Raw genomic sequence first — 23,688 nt, 5'->3', positions numbered from 1 at the left:
GGTACAACGTGCTGTGGTACTCTTCCTCCTGCCTTGGTTAAGGCCTTTCCCTGCTCATCCAGATTCTTCTGACGGCCTCAAAATTCAGTCTTTCCCTTCTCCAGATCACTGCTACCTCCCCCTAAATTATAGAATGAATTGTATGGTGCCACATCACCATGAAGATAGATCTTGAAATTCAAGATTATATCCAATCTAAACCTACTATGTTGCTATTCAGCCTCATTCACTAATTCATTAAATGTAGAGCCCCTTCCATGACCTTGGCTCTGGGCTTGGCATTGAAGATGTGGCAGTGAATTGCATAGACCTGGTCCCTGCCTTCATGTAGTGTGTAGTCAAACAGATAATAACACAAGTAATTGATTATTTGTGGCAAGTGGTACCCAGAATAACTACTGATCTTCCATATTCCCATACATATTATATATTCTAGCTACTTCATCTGTGTATCTTTTCTCTTCTTCCAAGCATGTAACACATTTTAAAAAAAGATTTTAAGTAATCTCTATACCTATTGTGGGGCTTGAACTTACAGCCTGGAGATTGAGTTGTACACTCCACCAAATGAACCAGCCAAGCATCCCTGCAGAATAACACATTATAATATTTTGTAGTTTTCTTCAGTGTCTAAATGTAGGAGTTCACAAACCGAAAGCACCTAAGTAAATGTTCATTGTTGAATTATTAATGAATGTAGGCATCATAGACAGGAATTGGGAAGATTGCAGGGCTTTAAAGTTTCCAACATTTACTGGTGATTTAAACTGCACTAGAGCTGAGTGTCATCTGCCTGTATCTGAGTCTGCAGTAAGCAAATCACTTTCACATACCTGGTAAAATTCAGTGGATTAACCAAATAAGGCTTTTCCAACTAGTGCTTTTTATTCTGTATTACTGTATTTTATTCCTTGCATTACTTAGGATGAATTGTCTGTTCTCCCTAATGAAGTTACTTGCTGAATGCCCATAATATTTTCTAATCGTTCTATTTATATTATTGATGATTGGTGAAAGATCCAGTGGATGGATACCTTACTGTGCTTCTTTTATTCCTTCTTAGATTTTTTACCCAGAAACTACAGATATCTATGATCGAAAAAACATGCCAAGATGTATCTACTGTATCCATGCACTCAGGTAATCAGATATTTGTGGTAAAATAAACAGTGTACATAGACACAGAGAACAGATTGCTGAGTTGCCAGAGGTGGAGGTTTTGCGGGGGGGACAAAATGGGTTAAGGAGCTCAAACGTTACAGACTTCTAGCTATAAAATAGTTAACTAAGTCCTGGGATTATAATGTACTGCATGGGGGTTTTAGTTAATAATGATGTAGCCTTATGCTTGAAAGTTGCTAGGAGAGTAGATCTTAAAAGTTCTCAGCATGGGACACCTCGGTGGCTCAGTCAGTTCAGCATCCAATTTTTGGTTTCAGCTCAGGTCATGATCTCAAGGTCTTGGGATTGAGCCCACATCAGGCTCCCCACTCAGGGGTAGTCTGCTTTCTCTGTCTCCCTCTGCCCCTCCTCCTGTCCCACTCAAGCTCTTTCTCTCTCTCTCTCAATTAAATAAACATATATTTTTAAAAGTTTCTTAGCACAAGGAAAAACAAATCCATAATTATGTGTGGTGGTGGATGTTAAGGAGACTTATTGAGGTGATCATTTTGCAATATATATGTATATTGAATCATGTTGTACACCTGAAACTAATGTAATGTTTATGTCAATTCTCTCTCAATTTTTTAAAAGCCATTTAGGAATAACAATTGAATGTACAGCTTTTTGTGTATGGCGTAATGAAAAAGTTTTTGCATTAGCTTTAGGATTTCCAAATAAAATAGATTATTATTGTCTTTTTTTTTTATTTTTTTATTTATGATAGTCACACAGAGAGAGAGAGAGAGAGAGGCAGAGACACAGGCAGAGGGAGAAGCAGGCTCCATGCACCGGGAGCCCGACGTGGGATTCGATCCCGGGTCTCCAGGATCGCGCCCTGGGCCAAAGGCAGGCGCTAAACCGCTGCGCTACCCAGGGATCCCGATTATTATTGTTTTAACAAAATGGTGGGAAACAGCTGTGTTTTTCTGGGGAGTAGGGAGAAGGAATTTATTTATCCCAGTAATAGCAGATAATTTGGCCCTGAAAACATAGTATAGTCTTTCATTGTTGATCTAGTGTTTCTGTGAACTGTGCATTTCAGCTGGGATGCAGTTCCTTTTTAATTCAAATTTCTTAAAAATTACAAAAAGGATATATATTTTGAAACTTTACTGTTTTGTCACAAGCCAGAAGTTGAATTACAAAATACAACCACCATGTCCTTTTTTTTTTTTTAAGATTTTATTTATTTATTCATGAGAATACACAGGAGAGAGAGAGAGAGAGGCAGAGACACAGGCAGAGGGAGAAGCAGGCTCCATGCAGGGAGCCTGACATGGGACTCGATCCCAGGTCTCCAGGATCATGCCCTGAGCTGTAGGCGACGCTAAACTGCTGAGCCACTGGGGCTCCCCACAACCACCATGTCTTAATACTTTGGTAGTATGATTAAATTTTATAAAAATCTTCAAATAAAGCCAGCAAATATCAAATGGTTGATTTTTAATTTATTTGGTTTTTCTAGGCTCTCACCAAGCCATTTGTTCATTAGGTAATGTTTATGCCAAACAAATATGATAAATAGGAACTGAAACAAAATATATTTTTTTTCATAATTTCATAGCAGATTTTGAAGATGGCTTAATTTCAGGTCCTTGGCTCTTAGAATCAGTGAAGTGTACTGTATTGGAAGGAAGAGGTGATGTGTGTGGAGGGAGGGTGGGGTTCAGTAGATATGATAGAACCATATCAGAGTTGTACAGATTTACCTGATGGCCATAGGGCTAAACGAGAAGATGGTAGAAGTAAACGGGACATGCAGATGGGGTTTCTTTGCTCAGGCTACCCATTTTACAAGTCATCCTGTATGTGTACATGTTAATTATCTATATGAATATATGAATAATATAGACCCATGAGAAGTCTGTCGTCTCCAGTTTGATCCAACATGTGCCAGATCGTTGGGATCACTGGAGTTCATGTGAGACCCACAAAAGAAAGAATGTAGCTGAAAACTAGTGGACAGCACTGGCTCTGTGCCTTGGGTTATTCTGTTTCTGCTGCCTAAATGCCGCTTTACTCCCTAGTTTGACCCATGCTCTTCTCTAGCTGCTACTGTGGAATGCTACCTGTTCACTGATACCTTCTTTTTACTTTTTCTCCCTCAAATAGAATTAGCTACTTCCCATCCTTGTGCTCTTCTAGTATTTGCACATACCTCTTACTTCAAGCATAGGGCTTTTACATCCTACTCTGGTTATTAGTTCTTATTGCTTGCTCTCTGTGGACTCCTCCCAGGCAGGGCCTATTTCTGTTACTCTTTATCTTTGTGTCTCTAGTACTTATATGCCTCTAGCAATATAGTAGCTAGTCAATAAATGTTTGTATCAAAATCACACATTGTAACAAATCTTCCTTTCTGCCCTCTAGCTTGAAGGGATATTTTTTGCCCTATAAATGAAAAAAAGGAAATGGTGCTTTCTTTTATCAGGTGACACTTCATGTTTGTGTCTATATCCAGTCAAGTTTTAATTCAATTTCCACCTTCTTGGTGAACTTTTGTGATTTCCAGTGACTCCAGTTCATTCCTTGGTCTAAACCCATGTGTTTCTTAGTTCTATTGTTTCTTTCATATGTTTACTTTCTCTTTATTATATTATTAGCATCTTAGGGACAGAGGTCATGCCTTTCATTTCTTTATCTTCTCTCTAAGGTACATGACATAATGTCAGACAAGAGTAACATAAGGATTTTTTTTTTTTTTTTTTTTAGGATTTTTAAAAGGTATTTAGGAGTGGGTTGTATCTAGGGGAATGTTCAGATTGTAGCAATTTCAAATGAGTGTATCTGAGCCAAAATCAGATTAATTCTGAATATTGTGATTGGCTCTGTGTTACAGTGAGGTCTGTCTGAATTGATAACCTTGTGAAGGTTATACCTACAATGGATTTCTGAACTTGGCAGACAAGAGGCCTAGCTGGTGAAACTCCACTTTGTGTGTTCCACAGCCATAGCTCTCTGCAATGTGACCTGGCTCCCAGGCCCTCAAATTCTCTGATTTGGAGATGAAGAATTAACTGTGCCTTTCTCATGATGGCGTCAGAATCAGAAAGAGAAAGTCCACTATTGTTTTTCATTTCTCTTTAATATGCAACCTGTGCTTAGAAATTATATACAGAGCGGGGATCCCTGGGTGGCTCAGCGGTTTAGCGCCTGCCTTTGGCCCAGGGCCCGATCCTGGAGTCCCGGGATCGAGTCCCACATCGGGCTTCTGGCATGGAGCCTGCTTCTCCTTCTGCCTGTGTCTCTGCCTCTCTCTCTCTCTCTCTGTCTATCATAAATAAATAACTAAATAAATCTTTTTAAAAAAGAAATTATATACAGAGCAATGTGTTCTGGTTGGTGATTTATGACTTCTTTCCTTCCTGGAGTGTTTTTCCTTAAAGGCTGGCAGCCCTTGATATCTAGGCAGTTTAGACCTGCTTGGAACCTCTTCTTCACCATGTAGTACAGCAGTGATTGAGGCCGGCTCCACACTCTGCTGTGTGGGGTGAGGCACTTTCTCCCTTTTTGATTTTGGTTAACAGAGAAGCATTATCTCTCTGTTTTCTCCCTGCTTGTTTGCTTTGCTTTTCTCTTTTCTTTTTTCTCTCTTTTTAAAAGTCTTGACTGGCATCACTGCAGAGATATTTACTGTATTTAGTCTTGCTAAATTATTTTTCTGGATTATATTCCACCCCCCAGAGAAGACCTCAATTCTTTTTTTTTTTTTTTTAAGATTTTATTTATTTATTCATGAGAGACACAGAGAGGCAGAGACACAGGCAGAGGGAGAAGCAGGCTCCCTGTAAGGAGCCTGATGAGGGACTCAATCCCAGATCCCAGGATCACGCCCTGAGCCTAAAGGAGATGCCCAACTGCTGAGCCACCCAGGCGTCCCGACCACAATTCTTTATTTCACATGTATTTGTATACTTTATTTCCATTTCCTCTGATATCTAAGAATTGATTTTGGGATTAAATTGGCCCATAGTCCTGTAACCTAAATTCAAAAGAAATGTAAAAGCTGAAAATTATATTTAGGCTTGGTTCAAACTCATTTGTTGGCAAAATCTGATCAGAATTGATGTTATTTAGAATATTTCTGTCCTTACTGTGATTATATGTATGTTCCTTTGCAGAAAAGTAATGTATTTGGGGATCCCTGGGTGGCGCAGTGGTTTAGCATCTGCCTTCGGCCCAAGGCATGATCCTAGAGTCCTGGGATCAAGTACCACGTCAGGCTCCCTGCATGGAGCCTGCTTCTCCCTCTGCCTGTGTCTCTGCCTCTCTCTCTCTCTCTCTCTCTCTCTGTGTGTGTGTGTCTCATGAATAAATAAATAAATCTTAAAAAAAAAAAGTAATTGTTTAGGGGTGCTGCCTCAAGGCTTGCTGGGTGTGTTTTATAATACTGTGCATACTTTAAGTAAACAGATGTCATGTAATTCTGTGTATACTATAAAGCCTTTCTAATATCTGAGGAATCCTAAATTCGTATCTGCCCAAATAATTTAGATCAGGGATTGTGGACTGTACTAGAGTCTCTTTCCTAAGCACCTGTTGCGTTTGTGTTTAAGAGCCCTTATTAACAGTCTTTGAGATCAGCATAGTAACAGGTTACTCTGAGGGCAGCAAAGATAATAGGAATCCATAGCCTCCTTTCCCCTGTTGCTAGAAAGTATAGCTTTGCTAGGAAAAAAGAAGAAGAAAAATGAACCTGATCTTACACAGGTTTACTGTTGTAGGGACCTAACAGTTATTTGTAGAGGTAGGCATGGGAAAACAAGAGGAAAGATTGTTTACTGGTAGGATCTAAAGTTTCAGCTTTGAGGTGGAGTACTTTCAGTTCTGGGCAAGAAGATCTGACTGGCCATTATGGTTATGTTTATATAACTCCAGCATTTCCTTAAAATATTCCCAATAATTAAAATGATATAAAAGAGAGATGGTGCCAGTATCTTATCTTTTTCTCTAATTTATTTATTTATTTATTTATTTATTTATTTATTTATTTATTTATTTATTTTTAAGTTTTATTTATTTATGATAGTCACAGAGAGAGAAAGAGAGGCAGAGACATAGGCAGAGGGAGAAGCAGGCTCCATGCACCAGGAGCCCGACGTGGGATTCGATCCCGGGTCTCCAGGATCGCGCCCTGGGCCAAAGGCAGGCGCCAAACCGCTGCGCCACCCAGGGATCCCTCTCTACTTTATTTATATCAGCTAGTGATATCATTACTTTATTTTACATTGAAAGACCTTAAAAATGAACTCACTCTTCTTGAGGCTCTAAAAGTGACATTCTTAAAATTTCTTAAAGTGCGGCAGCCACTTTCTTCATTCCAAGAAGAAATAAAAGAGGAAAAAATTACTGAAGAGAACTATTCTTATTAATTTGGAATGCAGGTGTGGGACATACTATATGGGAGAAATAATATATAGAATGGGTACATATTACAGGTATAGAATGTTATTGGCTGTTTTGCTTTGGAAAATTTGTTGAATAGATTAAAAAATTTTTGAGGGGGGCTTTATATATATATAGTTCCATTTTGAGTATTTTAGTCTTAATAAAAGTACTTAATCATATGCATATGATCATATTTGTACTTAACAGAAAATAATTAGCTACTCTGTATAAATCAGAATGTATTTTTAGAATACTTGACTTGTTTTTGGATTATACATTTGGGTTTATTATACACAATTGAAATTCTGATCAGTTCTGTGAATGTAATATACATGATCCATATTTGTGTTTAGATAAAACTGAGGTTTATAGATTATTTGCAAAAACTGTGGATTGCTCTATTGAGTTTCTGTGATTTGTTTCTTCGGTGTTTTTTATTTACTCCCTTACCACTAGACCATCAGTGTCTTGCTCATGTCCTTCCCTGCAAAGTGCACTTCTAACTTACTGATTCTGATCTGCTAGGTCCTTAGATTCCACTTAAGCTAACTCAGGCTTATAGACATTGACTTATCCATCTCTCCATCTGTGAAACATTAATATTTATTAGTACACACCAGGTTTTGGGTAGACACTGGTGAACAAGACTTTTATTGTTCCTTCCTTCATGAGATTTAAAGCCAAATAGATTTCTTTTTTTTTTTTATTTAAACGGTAAGGATATATAATGTTTATTTAAAAATCACTAATTACCTGAATGAAACTTTTCCATCAGTAGTATGAATTCAGTTTACATAAGATTTTTTATGGAATGATTTTTTTTCTTTTTTTAAAAGATTTTATTTTATTTTATTTTATTTATTTTTTAAGATTTTATTTATTTATTCATGAGAATACGCAGAGAGGCAGAGACACAGGCAGAGGGAGAAGCAGGCTCCATGCAAGGAGCCCGACGTGGGACTCGCCCCTGGGTCTCCAGGATCACGCCCTGAGTTGTAGGCGGCGCTAAACCGCTGAGCCACCAGGGCTGCCCCTTTAAAGATTTTATTTATTCATGAGAGACACACAGAGAGAGAGGCAGAGACCTAGGCAAAGGGAGAAGCAGCCTCCCTATAGGGAGCCCGATGTGGGACTCAGTCCCAGGACCCCAGGATCACAACCTGAGCCAAAGGCAGACGCTCAACCACTGAGTCACCCAGGCATCCCTTGAATCATTTTCATGATACTTTTATAAGTATCTTGTTAGTTAAAGCTTTTTGATCACAGGAAGGAGAACGAGAATGAAGATTTCTCCACTTAGAATGATTATATTCACATGTATATTACCATCTAATTACACATCAGATTTAAACCAGAACAGGGACTTGAACTTGTCTTCTGATTCCCAGTCCAGTGTTTTTTGCATTATGTGACTTTCTAGGACAATATTTTGTAAAACTCAGAAAAAGTCCTGAGGTAAAGTATGGTAACTGCAAAGGGGAATATGGTAGCATTCAGGGATATGTTCAGAATATTTCTGTTCTTTATACTGACTTTCCCCTTTAACCTAAGAGCAGCAGCTAGGTGCAGCTGGGCGGCCTAACTCTTTTTGCATATCGTGTCTTCTAGTTTGTACCTGTTCAAACTAGGCCTGGCTCCTCAGATTCAAGACCTATATGGAAAGGTTGACTTCACAGGTAAGGAGTTATAAACTTGGCAGGAAATGCTTGATTTATGTGGAAATAGCCTGGAGAGTCAACAGTTCCAATCTTAAAGACATAGGGGTTTAAAAATACTCTGGCAAAAGAGATCAAAGAAGTATAAGTAACTTCTGTGTTGAATAGAGTGCTAAACTGGGAATTTCAAACTCTGTTTTCTCATTTTAGCAAGTACCAGCAGTGAGCAAAGTAAGGGGTGTGTGTGGGGGAATGAGACAATGCAGAGGTGACAATTTAATAAAAAAATGTAGTGTATTTACCTTATTCTGTGTGTGTTTGTTATTGTCAAATGCTTGAATAGGTGGGGGCTTGGGGAGAAAACAAATGGTGGTGATATTGGTTAGGAGCTAATATAGATTCAAGTCTTTTGAAGTGATTATTATTTTGTAGACTTGGGAACTTTAATAAAAACTTTTATCTATGACATTTTTCCTTCTAGGGAAGTTGTTCACCAGACCTAGGGCAAAGGGCTAAACCTTACATGTTGTTTTCTTTATCATTTGGCTTCCTGCCTTTGAAGCAGAATAGTTTAATAGCGGCTAGTACCTTAGCATTGAAGACATCTGGTCGGCTTGTGGGTCACTTGTTGCTGAGCTCCCTTCAAAGCTGTTCCATTCATAAGTTAGTTAGTTCGTTGTAGGAAATGCCGCAAGTAGCAGTTTTGAGAAACTATTTTCTGTAGGGCTGTTTCTCATGTTATATTTACTTTTGATGCTCTTGTTAATAGTAATAATAGTTAATGTCTACTGAGTGTATGCTTTTTGCCAGGTACTATGTTCATTGCTTTCCATATATCTTCTTATTAAGTCCTTCAGTCCTGGGAGGTAGCCACCACTTCATCCCATTTTGTAGTTGGGGAATCTGTTTCCTTCTCTAAGTTCTGGGAAGGTGCTTAACTTGCTTGCCTGCATCTTCATCTTTCTCTTCCTGTAGAAGAGGAAATCAACAATATGAAGATTGAACTGGAGAAGTACGGGATCCAGATGCCTGCCTTCAGCAAGATCGGGGGCATCCTGGCCAATGAACTCTCAGTGGATGAAGCTGCATGTAAGAAGAGAGAAATTTTGTGGGTTCAAATGGGATTGGTGCTACCACTTTCAGTGATCTTGGACACTAGGAATTTTGCTAGCAAACTTAGGCCAATAGAGGTAGTTTAACACTGCAATGGACTTCTGTACTATTGCTATTGGAAGTAAGTGATTGATTTCAATGAAAATGAAAGCATTTAGAAAGTGAGTTATACATTTCAGTATCCTTTGGGTTTCTTTTTTTTTTTTTTAATGGTATTTACATGATGATTAAAGGTGAACATTTCCATCATTTATGCTCCTTACAAGGCTCTTTACTAATATTTCCCAGTGAGATTCCAAATTCAGCATCCCAGACATGGGATCACAGGGATAGCTGTGGCTTTGTATATCTAGGAAGAGACTACTAGGCTTATAGGATTTGGGGAGCCATTCCTCTAACCCCAGTCATCATTTCTCTATCAAAACAAACCTTTTCCTGCAATAGGGGGTTGTGATGTTGTTCTGGATATGTCATGTAATCTCTTACTCTGTATAACCCCAGTGTTCTATGTTTTGAATTTTTTCTTTTAGTACATGCGGCCGTTATTGCCATTAATGAAGCCATTGACCATAGAATTCCAGCCGACACATTTGTGGCTCTGAGAAACCCCAACGCCATGCTTGTAAATCTTGAAGAGCCCTTGGCATCCACTTATCAGGATGTGCTTTATGAGGCCAAGCAGGAGAAAATGACAAACGCTAAAAACAGGGTAAAAATGGAACATCTGTTCTTTTTAATTGATTTATATTCTTTCATTGTTGGATGTAACTCCATTTTAAAAATCAGTTTTCTTTTTTTTTTTTTTATGATTTTATTTATTTATTCATGAGAGATAGAGAGAGAGAGAGAGGCAGAGACACAGGCAGAGGGAGAAGCAGGCTCCATGCAGGGAGCCTGATGCTGGACTCAATCCTGGGACTCCAAGATCATACCCTAGGCCAAAGGCAGGCGCTAAACTGCTGAGCCACCCAGGGATCCCCCTAAAATCAGTTTTCTTGAAGTATAATTTATACACAGTAAAATTTACTCATTTTACATGTATGGGTTTGATGGGTTTTGACAAATGTGTGTGGTTATAAAACAATCCTCCCTAAAGTCCCCAGGTCTCTCTTCATAGTCAGCCTCTACTGCTCCCCATCCCCTCCTTCCCACCCTGACCCCAGGCAACCCCCAATCTGAACAGATCACTATATTTACCTTTTTAAGAATATATATAAACGAAATGGATTTACACAGTATATAGCCTTTGGTATTTGATTCCATTTTAACTTTTATCCTTGAATTTTGTGCAAACCAATGAGAAGTTCTGTGATCTGGTTCTTGGGTGTGCCTGTTCTGCTCAGGTCTGAGGCAAGGATGCAAGCTCACAAGGGAGCAGGGCAGGGTTCAGCAGTGCTTCCTGCTCATGCCCAACTCTGGAAGCACCCTTGGGCTTGTCGTTAATAGGTGGATCTGCTTTTTACATTTTTAGTTAAAGGTTGTGTAGCATTCCACTCTGTGCTTCATTAAGGATTTTAAGCCATACACTTACTCTTTTTTCTGTCATGTTTGGGGGAGGAATACAAGTGTGTTTCTTAGGTCTTCTTAGAGACCTGAACTGATTTGTTACACTTTTTACTCATCTTCAGACAGAAAACTCTGAGAGAGAAAGGGATGTTTATGAGGAGCTGCTCACTCAAGCTGAAATTCAAGGCAATATAAACAAAGTCAATAGTAAGTATGTCCCTGAGTCAGGTAACTGCGGGATGTTACAGAATAATGTGAGTGTTGATCTATTCTTGGACTGATAATGTAGTATAAGTTTATTTATTTTAGGTATCAGTGGACTTGTTTAGGAACTATTGCTTACTACTACTGTTTTCTTGTGTTCATATGTCTTCTGTCTCAGCTGCCATCATCCTTAGGCAGGTCCTCCCTCTTCTATCTACTCATCTATTGCAGCTTCTAGATTTGTCTTGGTTAATTTAACTCTTTCACCCTGGGTTAATACACTTAAAAAAAATCTAAATAGGGATTTTATTTTTCCTTTATATATATATATTAAAGATTTTATTTATTTATTCATGAGAGACAGAGAGAGAGAGGCAGAGACACAGGCAGAGGGAGAAGCAGGCTCCTTGCAGGGAGCCTGACGTGGGACTGGATCCTGGGTCTCCAGGATCACACTCTGGGCTGAAGGCAGCGCTAAACCGCTGAGCCACCCGGGCTGCCCCTTATTTATATTTTTAAGTAGGCTTCATATCCAGCATGGAGCCCACTACAGGGCTTGAACTCATGACCCTGAGATCAAGACCTAAGCTGAGATCAAGAGTCAAATGCTTAACCAACTGAGCCACCTAGGTGCCCCTATTTTTATTTATATTTATTTTTATTTTTAAAAAGGATTTTATTATTTAGAGAGAGATAGCAGGGGGAAGGGGCAGAGGGAGAAAGAGATCTCAGGCAGACTCTGCTGAGTGTGGAGCCCAATGCAGGGCTTGTTCTCACAACCCTGAGATTAGGACCTGAGCTGAAACCAAGAGTAGGAGGCCTAATGGACTGCATCCAGGCACCCCTATTTTTCTACTTTTAAATTAATTTTATAATTTCATTTTTCTTTTAAAGAGTAATGCAAATTATTCAGACATAAACAAAAAAAAAACCCATAAAAAATTAGACCCCTGTTCTCTAGAAATGACCACTGTTGATTTTTTAAAAAGATTTTATGTATTTATTTATTTATTTATTTATTTTTTATTTATTTATGATAGTCACACAGAGAGAGAGAGAGAGAGAGAGGCAGAGACATAGGCCGAGGGAGAAGCAGGCTCCATGCACCGGGAGCCCGACATGGGATTCGATCCCGGGTCTCCAGGATCGTGCCCTGGGCCAAAGGCAGGCGCCAAACCGCTGCGCCACCCAGGGATCCCTGTATTTATTTATTTGAGAGAGAAAGAGAACAAGCAGGGGGAGGGGCAGAAGACGAAAGAGAAGCAGACTCCTCACTGAGCAGGGAGGTCGATCATGGGGCTCAGTCCTAAGACCCAGGATCATAACCTGAGCCAAAGGCAGACACTTAACTGACTGAGCCACCCAGGTGCCCCCACCACTACTGATATTTTTATACATGTGTTTAAAAATATACTTAAACAAAAATGAGTTTATATCATTCATACTGATTTTTGTGTATATATGTTACGTACTTTTGAGGAATTCATATCTTGAAAATGTCATTTTCATTTTGTCACTCTTTCACTAAAGAACTTGCATTGGTTCCTTATAACTTGATGGACAAAAGGCAGACCCCTAGCCTAGTGGAGTTTTTTATATGGTATTTTATGCATACAATTCTCTGTACAAACTCATTTGCCTAATTGTCTCCCATATTCACTCTGTTCATTTCATGACTCATGGAAGAGTCCCGCTGTGGAGTGGCTCAGACCTGGGCCTTGGTCTCTTGGCTTCTTACTAATAGCTATTGACTTGGGATGCCTGTGGCACAGACTTGTTCTACAGATGGTGAAATAATGCATGCAAAATGCCTGGTATTTAGTGAGTACTCAGTAAACATTAGCGTTATTATAGCTTTTGCTAATCATGTATTCTCACTATAATGCCCTCATGCCTTATCTCTTACCTGATCCAAATTATACCCATCACTGGTCCAGCTCAGTTCTCACCTGTGCCCATTCCAGTTCTCCCATGGCACTTAAAGACCAACTACACAATTTGATACTCAATTATATATATATATTGTCTTATATGGCTTGCCTTTGTTTCTGACATCTCTATAAATTCTTTGAGTACAGATTATTTATGAGTTCTGCTTCTTTTGAAACCTCTGTAATTCTTAGTGTAATGGTTAGACTCACCAAAGAACTAAAAAGCTTATTTGATTTCAACCAGGCTTGACCTTGTTTTGCTCAAGATAATAATAACAATAGTAATAGTAATCCATATCCTCTCTGTTCATTGGGAGGCCCTAATTTCTCCCTTGAACCAATGCTCTGAATAACTACTGAGACTTTACAAGATTTTGCCAACTCTGTATGATCAGGAGCTCTAAAGCCTGACCAGGAGTCTTTGTATTCTGTTCCATTCTGGTTCATTTAAGCTACTGTTTTCTGAACGGAGTAATAGTACCATTCACATATGGGTGACTGTGTTATACTGTATCTGTATGAATACTTAAGCCAACAAATATAAACCAGTCTTTTATACTTGTCTATGTGAGAAGAAAGTCCCACATGTCTCCTGCTGTATAACAGTGCATAATACACTCTTTGTTTCAATAAGGGTGTTTTTTTTCTGCTATGTTCTTTAGGATTCTGTAACCGTTGTAGCTTTACCTGGCAAAGTCTGAGAGTCCATTATAAACCTGTGGGGGAAAGAGCTGTAGCTGTACATTTTTGAAGTGTTCCATTTAGGGGCCCCTGGGTGCTCACTTGGTTAAATGTCCCACTCTTGATTTCAGCTCAGGTTATGAACTCGGGCAGTGAGATCAAAACCTGTGTCGTGCTTGGGATTCTTTCTCTCCTTCTCCCTCTGCCCTTCCCCCTCCACTCTCTCTCTCTCTCTCTCTCTTTCTCTCAGATAAATAAATACATCTTTAAAAAAAATTCCCTCAAAATTCCCTCAAATAGCTTTCAACATAGTAGGGAAGATAGACATGCAAGTGAGTAATTTTAGGGCAACTTACTTAGAAGGTATCAAAGACATATGAAGTACAGTCACAGAAAAAGAAAGGAGTGATGACAGCTTGGAGGTTTGTGTAAGAACCTTCACTGGATAGATAAGGTGAGGATAAGGCAGGATTCCCCAAAGAGGAACAATTGTTTCCTAATCGTAGAGCAAGTCTAGGCAAGAGAAAGTTGTGTGCTAGCAAGATACAAGAGCTTTAGGTCCCAGGAATTATCTTAACATAATTATAGATAAGATTCTTTCTGTGAGGGCTTGAGAACCGGCATTGAAGCCACTGCCCCAGGAGAAAGCTGCAGGTCAAATAGTTCAAAATGAGAAAAAGTTTTTATTTACTTTCTTAGTAGAACAAGGAAAATTAATTAAAGCCTAATGGAAGAAAGTATTTAAATAGTGTTCTAACCTTTATCATCTTTATAGTGTGAATGTTAGTAAATGTTTTTTTAAATATTTACATATTTATGTAGTAAGTATGCTTTAAAGTAAAAGCATAATTGACTAGATGCTTTTGTAGATAGATAATCTGAGATTCTGCATCACATACCTAGAGAAAGCCTGGTTGTTAACCTGTGTTGATTGTATTTTCTGTCCCCACTCCTATAAAATCTTCACCAAGACAGAGATCATTTGTTTTGTTCATAGCTGTATTTGCAGCACAAAGCAGGTGCTCAGTAAATGCTGTTGAAGGAATGGATAGTTAGTTGGCTAAGGATCACATGGAGGAGTAGCCATCACCTTGGTGTGGTGATGAGTTAGCAGAATTGCAGGTATAATCGTTGGGAAGGAGTGAGTAGTCTCTTAGGAGTCTACACTGAGTCTACAAATCCATAGAGATTTAAAATTTTTCCTTTAACACCTTGTATTCATTTTTTTTTTTTTTTTACTAATGAAAACATTAAAACATTTAAAAATTTTAAGTGCTGCTATACCCCAAATACTTTGATTTTTGGTATGTTGTTATTGATTTGTTTTGCTACTTTGGTGATAAAAATCAGATGTTCATCCCTGAATGGAGCATGGAGGGAGAATTCTTGTTTTCTAAAAATAGGGAAACAAAATCATACGGTAAGGATCGCTTCCCAGTGGCTATTATTTTTGAAGTCAGAAAATACCTTATTCTGACTGCCAGCCTAATTCCTTATTTATTTTACAACATAAAAAGTGCTTTCACATATGTAATTTTGTTTAATCTTAACAACACTGTGAAGAAGGTGTCTTTATTACTTTCAGATGAAGGAGCATCTAGGTTTTCATTGCCAGATGTTAAAGACCTTGTGTGACTTCAAGTGACTAGAGGTAGAGAGGATTGAGGGTATTAATCGCCTCTACCAATCCCTGCGCTCAGACCACCCTCGCTATCTGGGCACTCACTGTCCTAGTAGAGTGTGTTCAGGAGACAGCTGGATAATGAAGGGATTCAGACTGATGCTGTTAAGAAGGAATGAAAGTTCCTTAATCTGGGGTAGACTGAGGGAAAGAGGGATTGATGTATCCAGGCGTCAACACCAGGGTGAAAACTTTCACAGATTGCTGTGGGAGAAACCTTCTCCTGTTCAGTAGTTTTATCTAGACAACAGCTTGGCATTTAGAGGGAATTTAGACATGTGTTGGTTTTGACTGGTGCCTCATATTGCTAGCCCCATAGTGCTAAGGTGTCTGTATCTGAAAGCTTTTCAGTAGGTCTGAGGCATGCTCCAGGAATCTGTTAACTGACAAACAGTCCAGTTGGGGACCCCTGAACTTGAGCAGTTTAAGGTTCTCTTCCAATTCCAAGATCTTGTGCTTCTGGGATATTCCAGAACAAAGGCCATCTGAGCTATATTTCGCTCTTCTGAAATTGAGGTTGGTTTAGGGGAAGGAAAGTGATGTAAGCTGTGATGTTCACAAAACGTCTTCATAAGCTGCGGCCTTTCCCCCTCCTCAGCGTCTTCTGCATTAGCAAATGTGGACCTGGCTTTGGAGCAGGGTGTGGCACCTGCCTTGTTCCGGGCACTGCAGTCACCAGCCCTGGGCCTTCGAGGGCTGCAGCAGCAAAACGGGGACTGGTACCTCAAGCAGCTCCTGAGTGACAGACAGCACAAGAGACAGGTGAGGATCGTGGGTCAGGCTGGCAGGCATTCACATACAGCTGTTTGAATCTTGTGTTCTTGCTGAAACATATTTGTGGGATCTCTTTTCCCTATAGTTACAGTATAACCTATAGTTTTTAGCATAACTTTCTGCATCTTAATGTAGGTTTTTATAATATCCTCAGGTAAAATACAGATTGTCTTTAGCTCTTGTTTGCTTTTATAGCTGTAAACCTTTTTTTTTTTAAGATTTTATTTATTCATGAGAGACACAAGCAGAGGGAGAAGCAGGCTTCCTGCAGGGAGCCTGATGCAGGCGGGACTCGATCTCAGGGCCCTGATCCCAGGGCCCCGGGATCACGCCTGAGCCAAAGGCAGACACTCAACCACTGAGCCACCCAGACGTCCCTGTAAACCCTCTTAAACATAAATACTACCTGCCCTCCAAACCTGACTACCCCTTCACTTGAAGCATCCTTTTTAACCCTCCAATGAAAAGCCCTGGGGGAAAACCTGAATCTCTCCTACATTCTTACTTCAGGAATTTCCTACATAAAAACACACATCACTAGTTTCCTCTGGCCAGCACTGGGAAAGTACTTAACTAATGTGCAGTAAGAGCAGACTGTGTAATTGTACTTAGTGGGGCTGGTAGAACAAACACAAATGGCTTTCTTTTTTGTCTGAACAAGGCCCATCAAGTGCACATTTTGCAGATTCCCAGTATCTATGGCCAAAGCAAACAGTATTAATGTGCTAATGAGGCTGTAAACATCTTATGTCAGTATTTTTTTTAAGATTTTATTTATTTATTCATATTTTTTATTTTTTTTATTTTTTTATTTTTTTTATATTTTTTTTATTTATTCATATTTATTCACACAGCTAGAGAGAGAGGCAGAGACACAGGCAGAGGGAGAAGCAGGCTCCATGCAGGGAGCCCGACGTGGGACTCGATCCCGGGTCTCCAGGCTCACGCCCCGGGCTGCAGGCGGCGCTAAACCGCTGCGCCACCGGGGCTGCCCTTACGTCAGTATTTTGATGCTTCTTACAAACTTTTTTTTTTTATGTGCTAGTATCTGGAAAGTCCTCTACCCCAGATTTGGTGAGGGCATTGGTTCCCACTAGGACTACCACTTTCTCTGATGCAGCCTGACACATCCACTTAGGGCCGAACTTTGTCCCTATGACTGCTATTGAGATACAACTGTAAGGCCTGGAGGCATAGCCATGAGAATCTTTACATAAATGTTCTTTGCTTTTCTCAGGGTGGTCAGGCTGATCCCCTGCAGAAGGAGGAGCTCCAGTCTGGAGTGGATGCTGCAAACATTACTGCCCAACAGTATCAAAGAAGTAAGAGTCCTCTCCCTGAGATACTGTGTGGGGTTAATGTCGCTAGGGCATCTGAGGTCAGATCCTGTCACTTCTCACCCCCACCCCAAGCCTGCTAGCCACAATCGACCAGCAGGTGCCACTAGAGGTGCCCTACCCTAGTTTTAGAGTAGAACTGGAGTCAGTGTGGGCTTACTCTGGCTAGCAAGCACTTGGTCATTGGAGCAGAGTCTTAGGGCTTGATTGGTAAGATCTGGGTGGTGGCAGAGAAGGATGTTCCTAACCTGAGCAGGGAGGAAAGGAGGTGTGAGCAGAGGTGCCAAAGGTCAAAGATGTTTTGAAGCAACAGCGGTTAGAATACAATATTTGTAGATATTCGGGGTTGAGCTGTGTAAGATAAACCCTTGGAAAGATTGTGGCAGCTTAAGAAGCTGGTACTTGATTCGCCAGGCTACATGGGATGGGAGAGATGCTTTAGAAAGAGTCGCAGGATGAATTGGAGTGGAAAATAGCTTTATTGGGATATAGTTGGCATAGCCTGCAGTTCATCTTCATACAAAGAGGGAGGCTGTTTTTTTTAAAGATGAAAGTTCCACTTCAAACATCATGGCTTATAGTTTATCTGCAGAATAGAACTTTCTTCTGTGAAAACTGAATCTCTTTCCTCTCAGGGCTTCCCAAGCCAGCTGCATTTCTGACCTGTGTTCTGTGCAGGGTTGGCAGCTGTGGCGGCAATCAATGCTGCTATCCAGAAGGGTGTTGCTGAGAAGACTGTTCTGGAGCTCATGAATCCTGAGGCCCAGCTGCCCCAGGTGTATCCCTTTGCTGCTGATCTTTATCAGAAAGAGCTGGCTACCCTGCAGCAACAGAGTCCTGAAGTAAGTCAGCTGAACCTCTCCTGTTTGTGACCAAAATGGGGCAGAAGTGAACTCAACACCTACTTCTTGGTGTGCTTGGCAGAGCCTTTTTTAAAAAAACAAACAAACAAAAAAACAGAAACTTAGACTTCTTATGGCTTAACTGAAGTCCTGACCTCACTTGGTATCCCGGAATGTCCTCATCTTTTTTTTCCTCTCCTTTCTGTGCAGCATAGCCTCACCCATCCTGAGCTATCTGTTGCCGTGGAGATGTTGTCATCTGTGGCCCTAATCAACAGGGCACTGGAGTCAGGGGACATGAACACAGTGTGGAAACAGTTGAGCAGTTCTGTGACAGGCCTTACCAATATCGAAGAAGAAAACTGTCAGAGGTGGGTCCCCAGAGTGGTAGATGGAATCCATTGGACAGCTTTTACTCTGTTGGGTGTCCACACTCCTGTTTTCAGGCATTGTGACTTTAGTATGATGCTTTTTTCCCCCCTATTCTGATTCATTTTATTTTTTATTATGCTGGAGGATTTATAATAAATTACATATATCATGTCATTCCACCCCTCAATATGTAAGTATGCTTATCTAAAACAGTGAGGATATTTATTAGGTAGCCAAAATAGTACAATCTCATAGTACAAACCCTGGCAAAATCAATAGTTCTTCTTTAATATGTGCAGACCCTAGTCCATTTTCATACTTCTTCACTAGTTTCGAAACTGTCCTTTTCACCTGATTTCTTCAAACCAGGGTCCAGTGCAGGACTATGTGTTACACCTGGCTATTGTACCCTTTAGGTATCTCTTAATCTAGCATTGTTCCTTTCTTCATGATATTGACTTGTTAAAGAGATAGGACCAGTTGTTCTAAAATGTTCCATCTTCTGGTTCTGGTTGCTTCCTGAGATTTGGCTTATTTTTGTAAATTAGAAATTAGGTGTAAAGGCTTGTCAAGATCAAGTCAGCATTTTTGGTGTTGTGTATTTCATATTTTCTCATAACTAGAGGCATATGAAATTGACTTGTGTCACCATTAAAGATACTAAGATTGATTCTTGAATCCGGGAGAAAGCTTATCCCTCTTATGTGTATTTATGTTTTTCCCTTAGCATAAACTTTTTTTGCACCTTTGTACCATCAAAGTGTCCAGTTCCCCATTACCCATACATAATATCTAAAAAAAAAAATTTTTTTTTTTATTTATGATAGTCACACAGAGAGAGAGAGAGAGAGAGAGAGAGAGAGGCAGAGACATAGGCAGAGGGAGAAGCAGGCTCCATGTACTGGGAGCCCGACGTGGGATTCGATCCCGGGTCTCCAGGATCATGCCCTGGGCCAAAGGCAGGCGCTAAACCGCTGCGCCACCCAGGGATCCCCATACCTAATATTTTTAACCCAAGTTGATAATCCTTGTCTAAATCAATACTTTGCATGAATGAATGACTGAATTTCAATTGCATTTATAGTCCAGAAAAATTGGAGGTAATAATAAAATACTTAATGCTGTTTGAAAACAACAAAAAAGAAAAAGACAAAAAAAAAAAATCAATACTTTTCAGTAAGATTTGCTTAATGATTTTTTTTTTAAAAGATTTTATTGTATTTCATTATCTTCTTTGTTGGGGGAATGGGGTAGGTATCTTGATGAACTGATGAAACTGAAAACTCAGGCACATGCAGAAAATAATGAATTTATTACATGGAATGACATCCAAGCTTGTGTGGACCATGTAAATCTGGTGGTGCAGGAGGAACATGAGAGTGAGTAATCTACTTAACCATCCCCTCAGATAGTGAAACTGTTAAAGGTACTGTGATTCCATAAACTGGCTCTAAACATTACTCCCAGAAAGATTCTTGAAAATTTGTGTGTGTGTGTGTGTGTGTGTGTGTGTGTCACAAAAAGCTGAGGTTGGATATTGTTTTTGAAACATCAGGCAACTGCTACAATTAGATATGTATGTAATAAGGACTAACATTTTCAGGAGATAACTTGAACACGATCTGTTATTTTTAAATGTTTTATAACAAGTAGTTATAACACCACCTGGATTTAGGTCATCTTGCATGGGTATAGTGCTCAGTCTTCCATAAGACTCCTCCCATAAGACTCCTCTCATTGGAGACACTAACCACAAGCTTTAAGGAGTTCCCAGGTCACTACACTTCTGAACAATTGGCTATAAATTCAGAATTTCCTTCAACACTCCCCTCAGATTCAATAATTTGCTAGAGTGACTTAAAGAACTCAGGAAATGCTATATTTATGAAGAATATAGTTTTATTAGAAAGGATACAAATCAGGACTGGCCAAAAGAGAAGACCTAGAGGGTGATCCCAAATATAGTGAGGTCCCAAAGACCAAGCTTATGTGTCCTCAGGATGTGTACCCCAACCAGCTCTCCTGAGATTTGGGTCACCAGAGATTTTAAAGAGGCTTCATTACCTGTGAGGAATTGATTGTTGGCCATGTAATTGAACTCCGTTTCCTATCTACCTCTTCTCCCTGGAGATAGGTAGGGTTGGCTGATATCACAATATCATGTTGCTCAAACCCCCAGAATTCTGATCATATGCTTGGTCTTTCCAGCATGATCAGACCCCATCCTGAGACTACCCAGGGGCCCATCTGGGTGGCATATATTCAGGTGTGGTCCTAGAAGCCATGCCTGAATAATCAGATAATAAACAGATAATCAAATTATTTAGGAAATTCTAATGGGGGTTAGAGGCTCCTTCCCAAGAACTGGGGTCAAAAGTTAGCCACATCTTTATTATACCACAGTCTTTACAAAAATAGCACAGCTGCCTGGGATACTTGGGGAGTGACATTTCTAGTTTTAGTTTGTATTTCCTGTGAGAAATATCCATTGATTTAGCAAGAAGAGCCTTGCCTCAGGGTGGGGAGCCCTGGGGTTGGATCTGCTGTTGTCCAGTTGTTTGAAGTGGGATCTCGAAGAAGAAATTTCTAAGCCTAATCTTTTCTTATATAAAAATGTTTAATCAGGGATCCCTGGGTGGCGCAGCGGTTTGGCGCCTGCCTTTGGCCCAGGGCGCGATCCTGGAGACCCGGGATCGAATCCCACATCGGGCTCCCGGTGCATGGAGCCTGCTTCTCCCTCTGCCTGTGTCTCTGCCTCTCTCTCTCTCTGTGACTATCATAAATTAAAAAAAAAAAAAAAAAAAAAAAATTAAAAAAAAATGTTTAATCAGGTGACTTTTTATGATCCCTTAAACTCTTTTTTGTGAATAAAAAGAGTTTTTTTTTATTTAAAGATTTTATTTATTTATGATAATCACAGAGAGAGAGAGAGAGAGAGGCAGAGACACAGGCAGAGGGAGAAGCAGGCTCCATGCACCGGGAGCCCGATGTGGGATTCGATCCCGGGTCTCTAGGATCGCGCCCTGGGCCAAAGGCAGGCGCCAAACCGCTGCGCCACCCAGGGATCCCTAAAAAGTGGTTTTGATTACACATTGTGATGTACTTGAAAGCTGTACTATTAAAGCCAGTTTCATCAAAATTCTCTTTATTTTTCCATTAGGACAATTAAAAATAAAACCAAATACTTGAGGTTTCAATGGAAATATGTATACTAGGGTGTTTATTTTAAATGAAACAAACACTAAAGTTAAAAAAAAATTTAAACGCTGCTTAATATTATAGGTGGCAAATTATAATTTGAATCATGGTAATGCTTGGGTGGATTTATGATTCCTTAGCATGTTTAAAGATTTATTTATATAATTTCCTAATTTAAAAAGTAACCTTTTGTCCCTTCATATTTAGGGATTTTAGCCATTGGTTTAATTAATGAAGCCCTGGATGAAGGTGATGCCCAAAAGACTCTACAGGCTCTGCAGATTCCTGCAGCCAAACTTGAGGGAGTCCTTACAGAAGTGGCCCAGCATTACCAAGACACACTGATCAGAGCAAAGAGAGAGAAAGCCCAGGTGAGTGGCAGTGAAATTGTTCCTTTCTGTGCAAAGAACTTCATCCCTCCTAAAACTAAGATAGAGGTAGGGATGTTTTCTAGGCACCTTTGAATTCACAGCCTTGGAGGGATATGAGATGTCACAGTACACATTTGGGGTTGTTTTGTGGTTTTCTGTTGTTATTATTACAGACAAATCTCTTTTTTTTTAAGAGAGGGAGGAGGGGTGAGGGGCAGAGGGAGAGAGAGAATTTTAAGCTGGTTTAACACCCAGCATGGAGCCCCACTAGGGGCTCGATCTCATAATCCTGAGATGACCTGAGCCAAAATCAAGAGTCATACACTAAACTGAGTCACCCAGGTGTCCCTTTCTTGTGTCTCTTTAAATAAAATTGTGTTGAAGTATAAGGTCCAAAGAATGAATGTCATGTAAGTATACAGTTGTATAAATATACCTGTGTAATTGGTGCTCAGATTATTTTTTTTTTAAAGATTTTATTTATTTATTCATGAGAGACACACAGAGAGAGAGAGGCAGAGACATAGGCAGAGGGCAAAGCAGGCTCCATGCAGGAAGCCCGATGGGAGACTTGATCTTGGGACTCTGGGGTTACGCCCTGAACCAAAGGCAGATGTTCAACCACTGAGCCATCCAGGTGTCCCAGTGCTCAGATTATGAAAAGCTTAACTGCCCCATCCCTTCTGCCCTCATCCATCCTTACTCCCTCACCTGCTGGTAATCACTATTCTGATTTTTAACACCACGGTTGAATTTTTTTTTTTTTTGGCCTGTTTTTGAATTGTATTTGAACTGTATATAAATACATACAGTATGTATTCTTGTATCTGGCTTCTTTTGCCCAATATAATGTTAGTAAAATTCATTTGTGTGATTGCAAGAAGCAATATTTATTCTTTCTTGTTGTATACTATTCTACTCTGTGGTTATATATTCTGTCTGTGGTAAAGTTTGGTTTGTTTCCTACTTTTTGGCTATTGCAAGTTGTACTTCTATGAATATTTTAGTATACGTCTCTTGGCAAATATATCATTTCTACTGGGTGTACATTTAGAAGTAGAATTTATGGGTCATAGGGAAGCACATGTGTTAAGCTTTAGTAGATAATGCCTTTTTTATTTTTATTTATTTATTTTTTTAAGATTTTATATATTTATTCATGAGAGACAGAGAGAGAGAGAGGCAGAGACATAGGCAGAGGGAGAAGCAGGCTCCTTGCAGGGATCCTGATGTGGGACTCGATCCTGGATCACGCCCTGAGCTGAAGGCAGACGCTCAACTGCTGAGCCACCCAGGCGTCCCAAGAACATAGAAATTTTTGTAGGTGATTGTAACACAAACATATCTTTTAAAAAGTTTACCTCTCAGCTAGTTTGTTGAGGAAATGGACAAGATTTATACCTTCTTTTTTTTTTTCCATATTGCTGAGTAGGAAGTTGCTTTTTTGTAGTAGGCCCTCAGATATTAGTTT

The 23,688-nt window shown here is 39.8% G+C and overlaps 1 protein-coding gene across 1 annotated transcript in view; it reads left to right on the top strand.

The window, feature by feature from the left end:
* IQGAP1 (IQ motif containing GTPase activating protein 1) overlaps nt 1-23,688 on the top strand; it is a 109,017-nt gene that overhangs the window by 42,916 nt on the left and 42,413 nt on the right. Inside the window, exons 5-15 of the mRNA XM_072800711.1 lie at nt 1,064-1,140; nt 8,161-8,228; nt 9,183-9,296; nt 9,851-10,029; nt 10,949-11,033; nt 15,922-16,085; nt 17,335-17,419; nt 18,113-18,276; nt 18,487-18,647; nt 19,903-20,027; nt 22,054-22,217. Coding sequence (XP_072656812.1) covers nt 1,064-1,140; nt 8,161-8,228; nt 9,183-9,296; nt 9,851-10,029; nt 10,949-11,033; nt 15,922-16,085; nt 17,335-17,419; nt 18,113-18,276; nt 18,487-18,647; nt 19,903-20,027; nt 22,054-22,217 — 1,386 coding nt within the window. The remainder of the gene's footprint in view (nt 1-1,063; nt 1,141-8,160; nt 8,229-9,182; nt 9,297-9,850; nt 10,030-10,948; nt 11,034-15,921; nt 16,086-17,334; nt 17,420-18,112; nt 18,277-18,486; nt 18,648-19,902; nt 20,028-22,053; nt 22,218-23,688) is intronic.

Source organism: Canis lupus, chromosome 2 (genome assembly GCF_048164855.1).
Source record: "Canis lupus baileyi chromosome 2, mCanLup2.hap1, whole genome shotgun sequence".
NCBI lineage: Eukaryota > Metazoa > Chordata > Mammalia > Carnivora > Canidae > Canis > Canis lupus.
The sequence above is the reverse complement of the archived record's forward strand: the minus strand, read 5'-3'. Positions and strand labels throughout refer to the sequence as shown.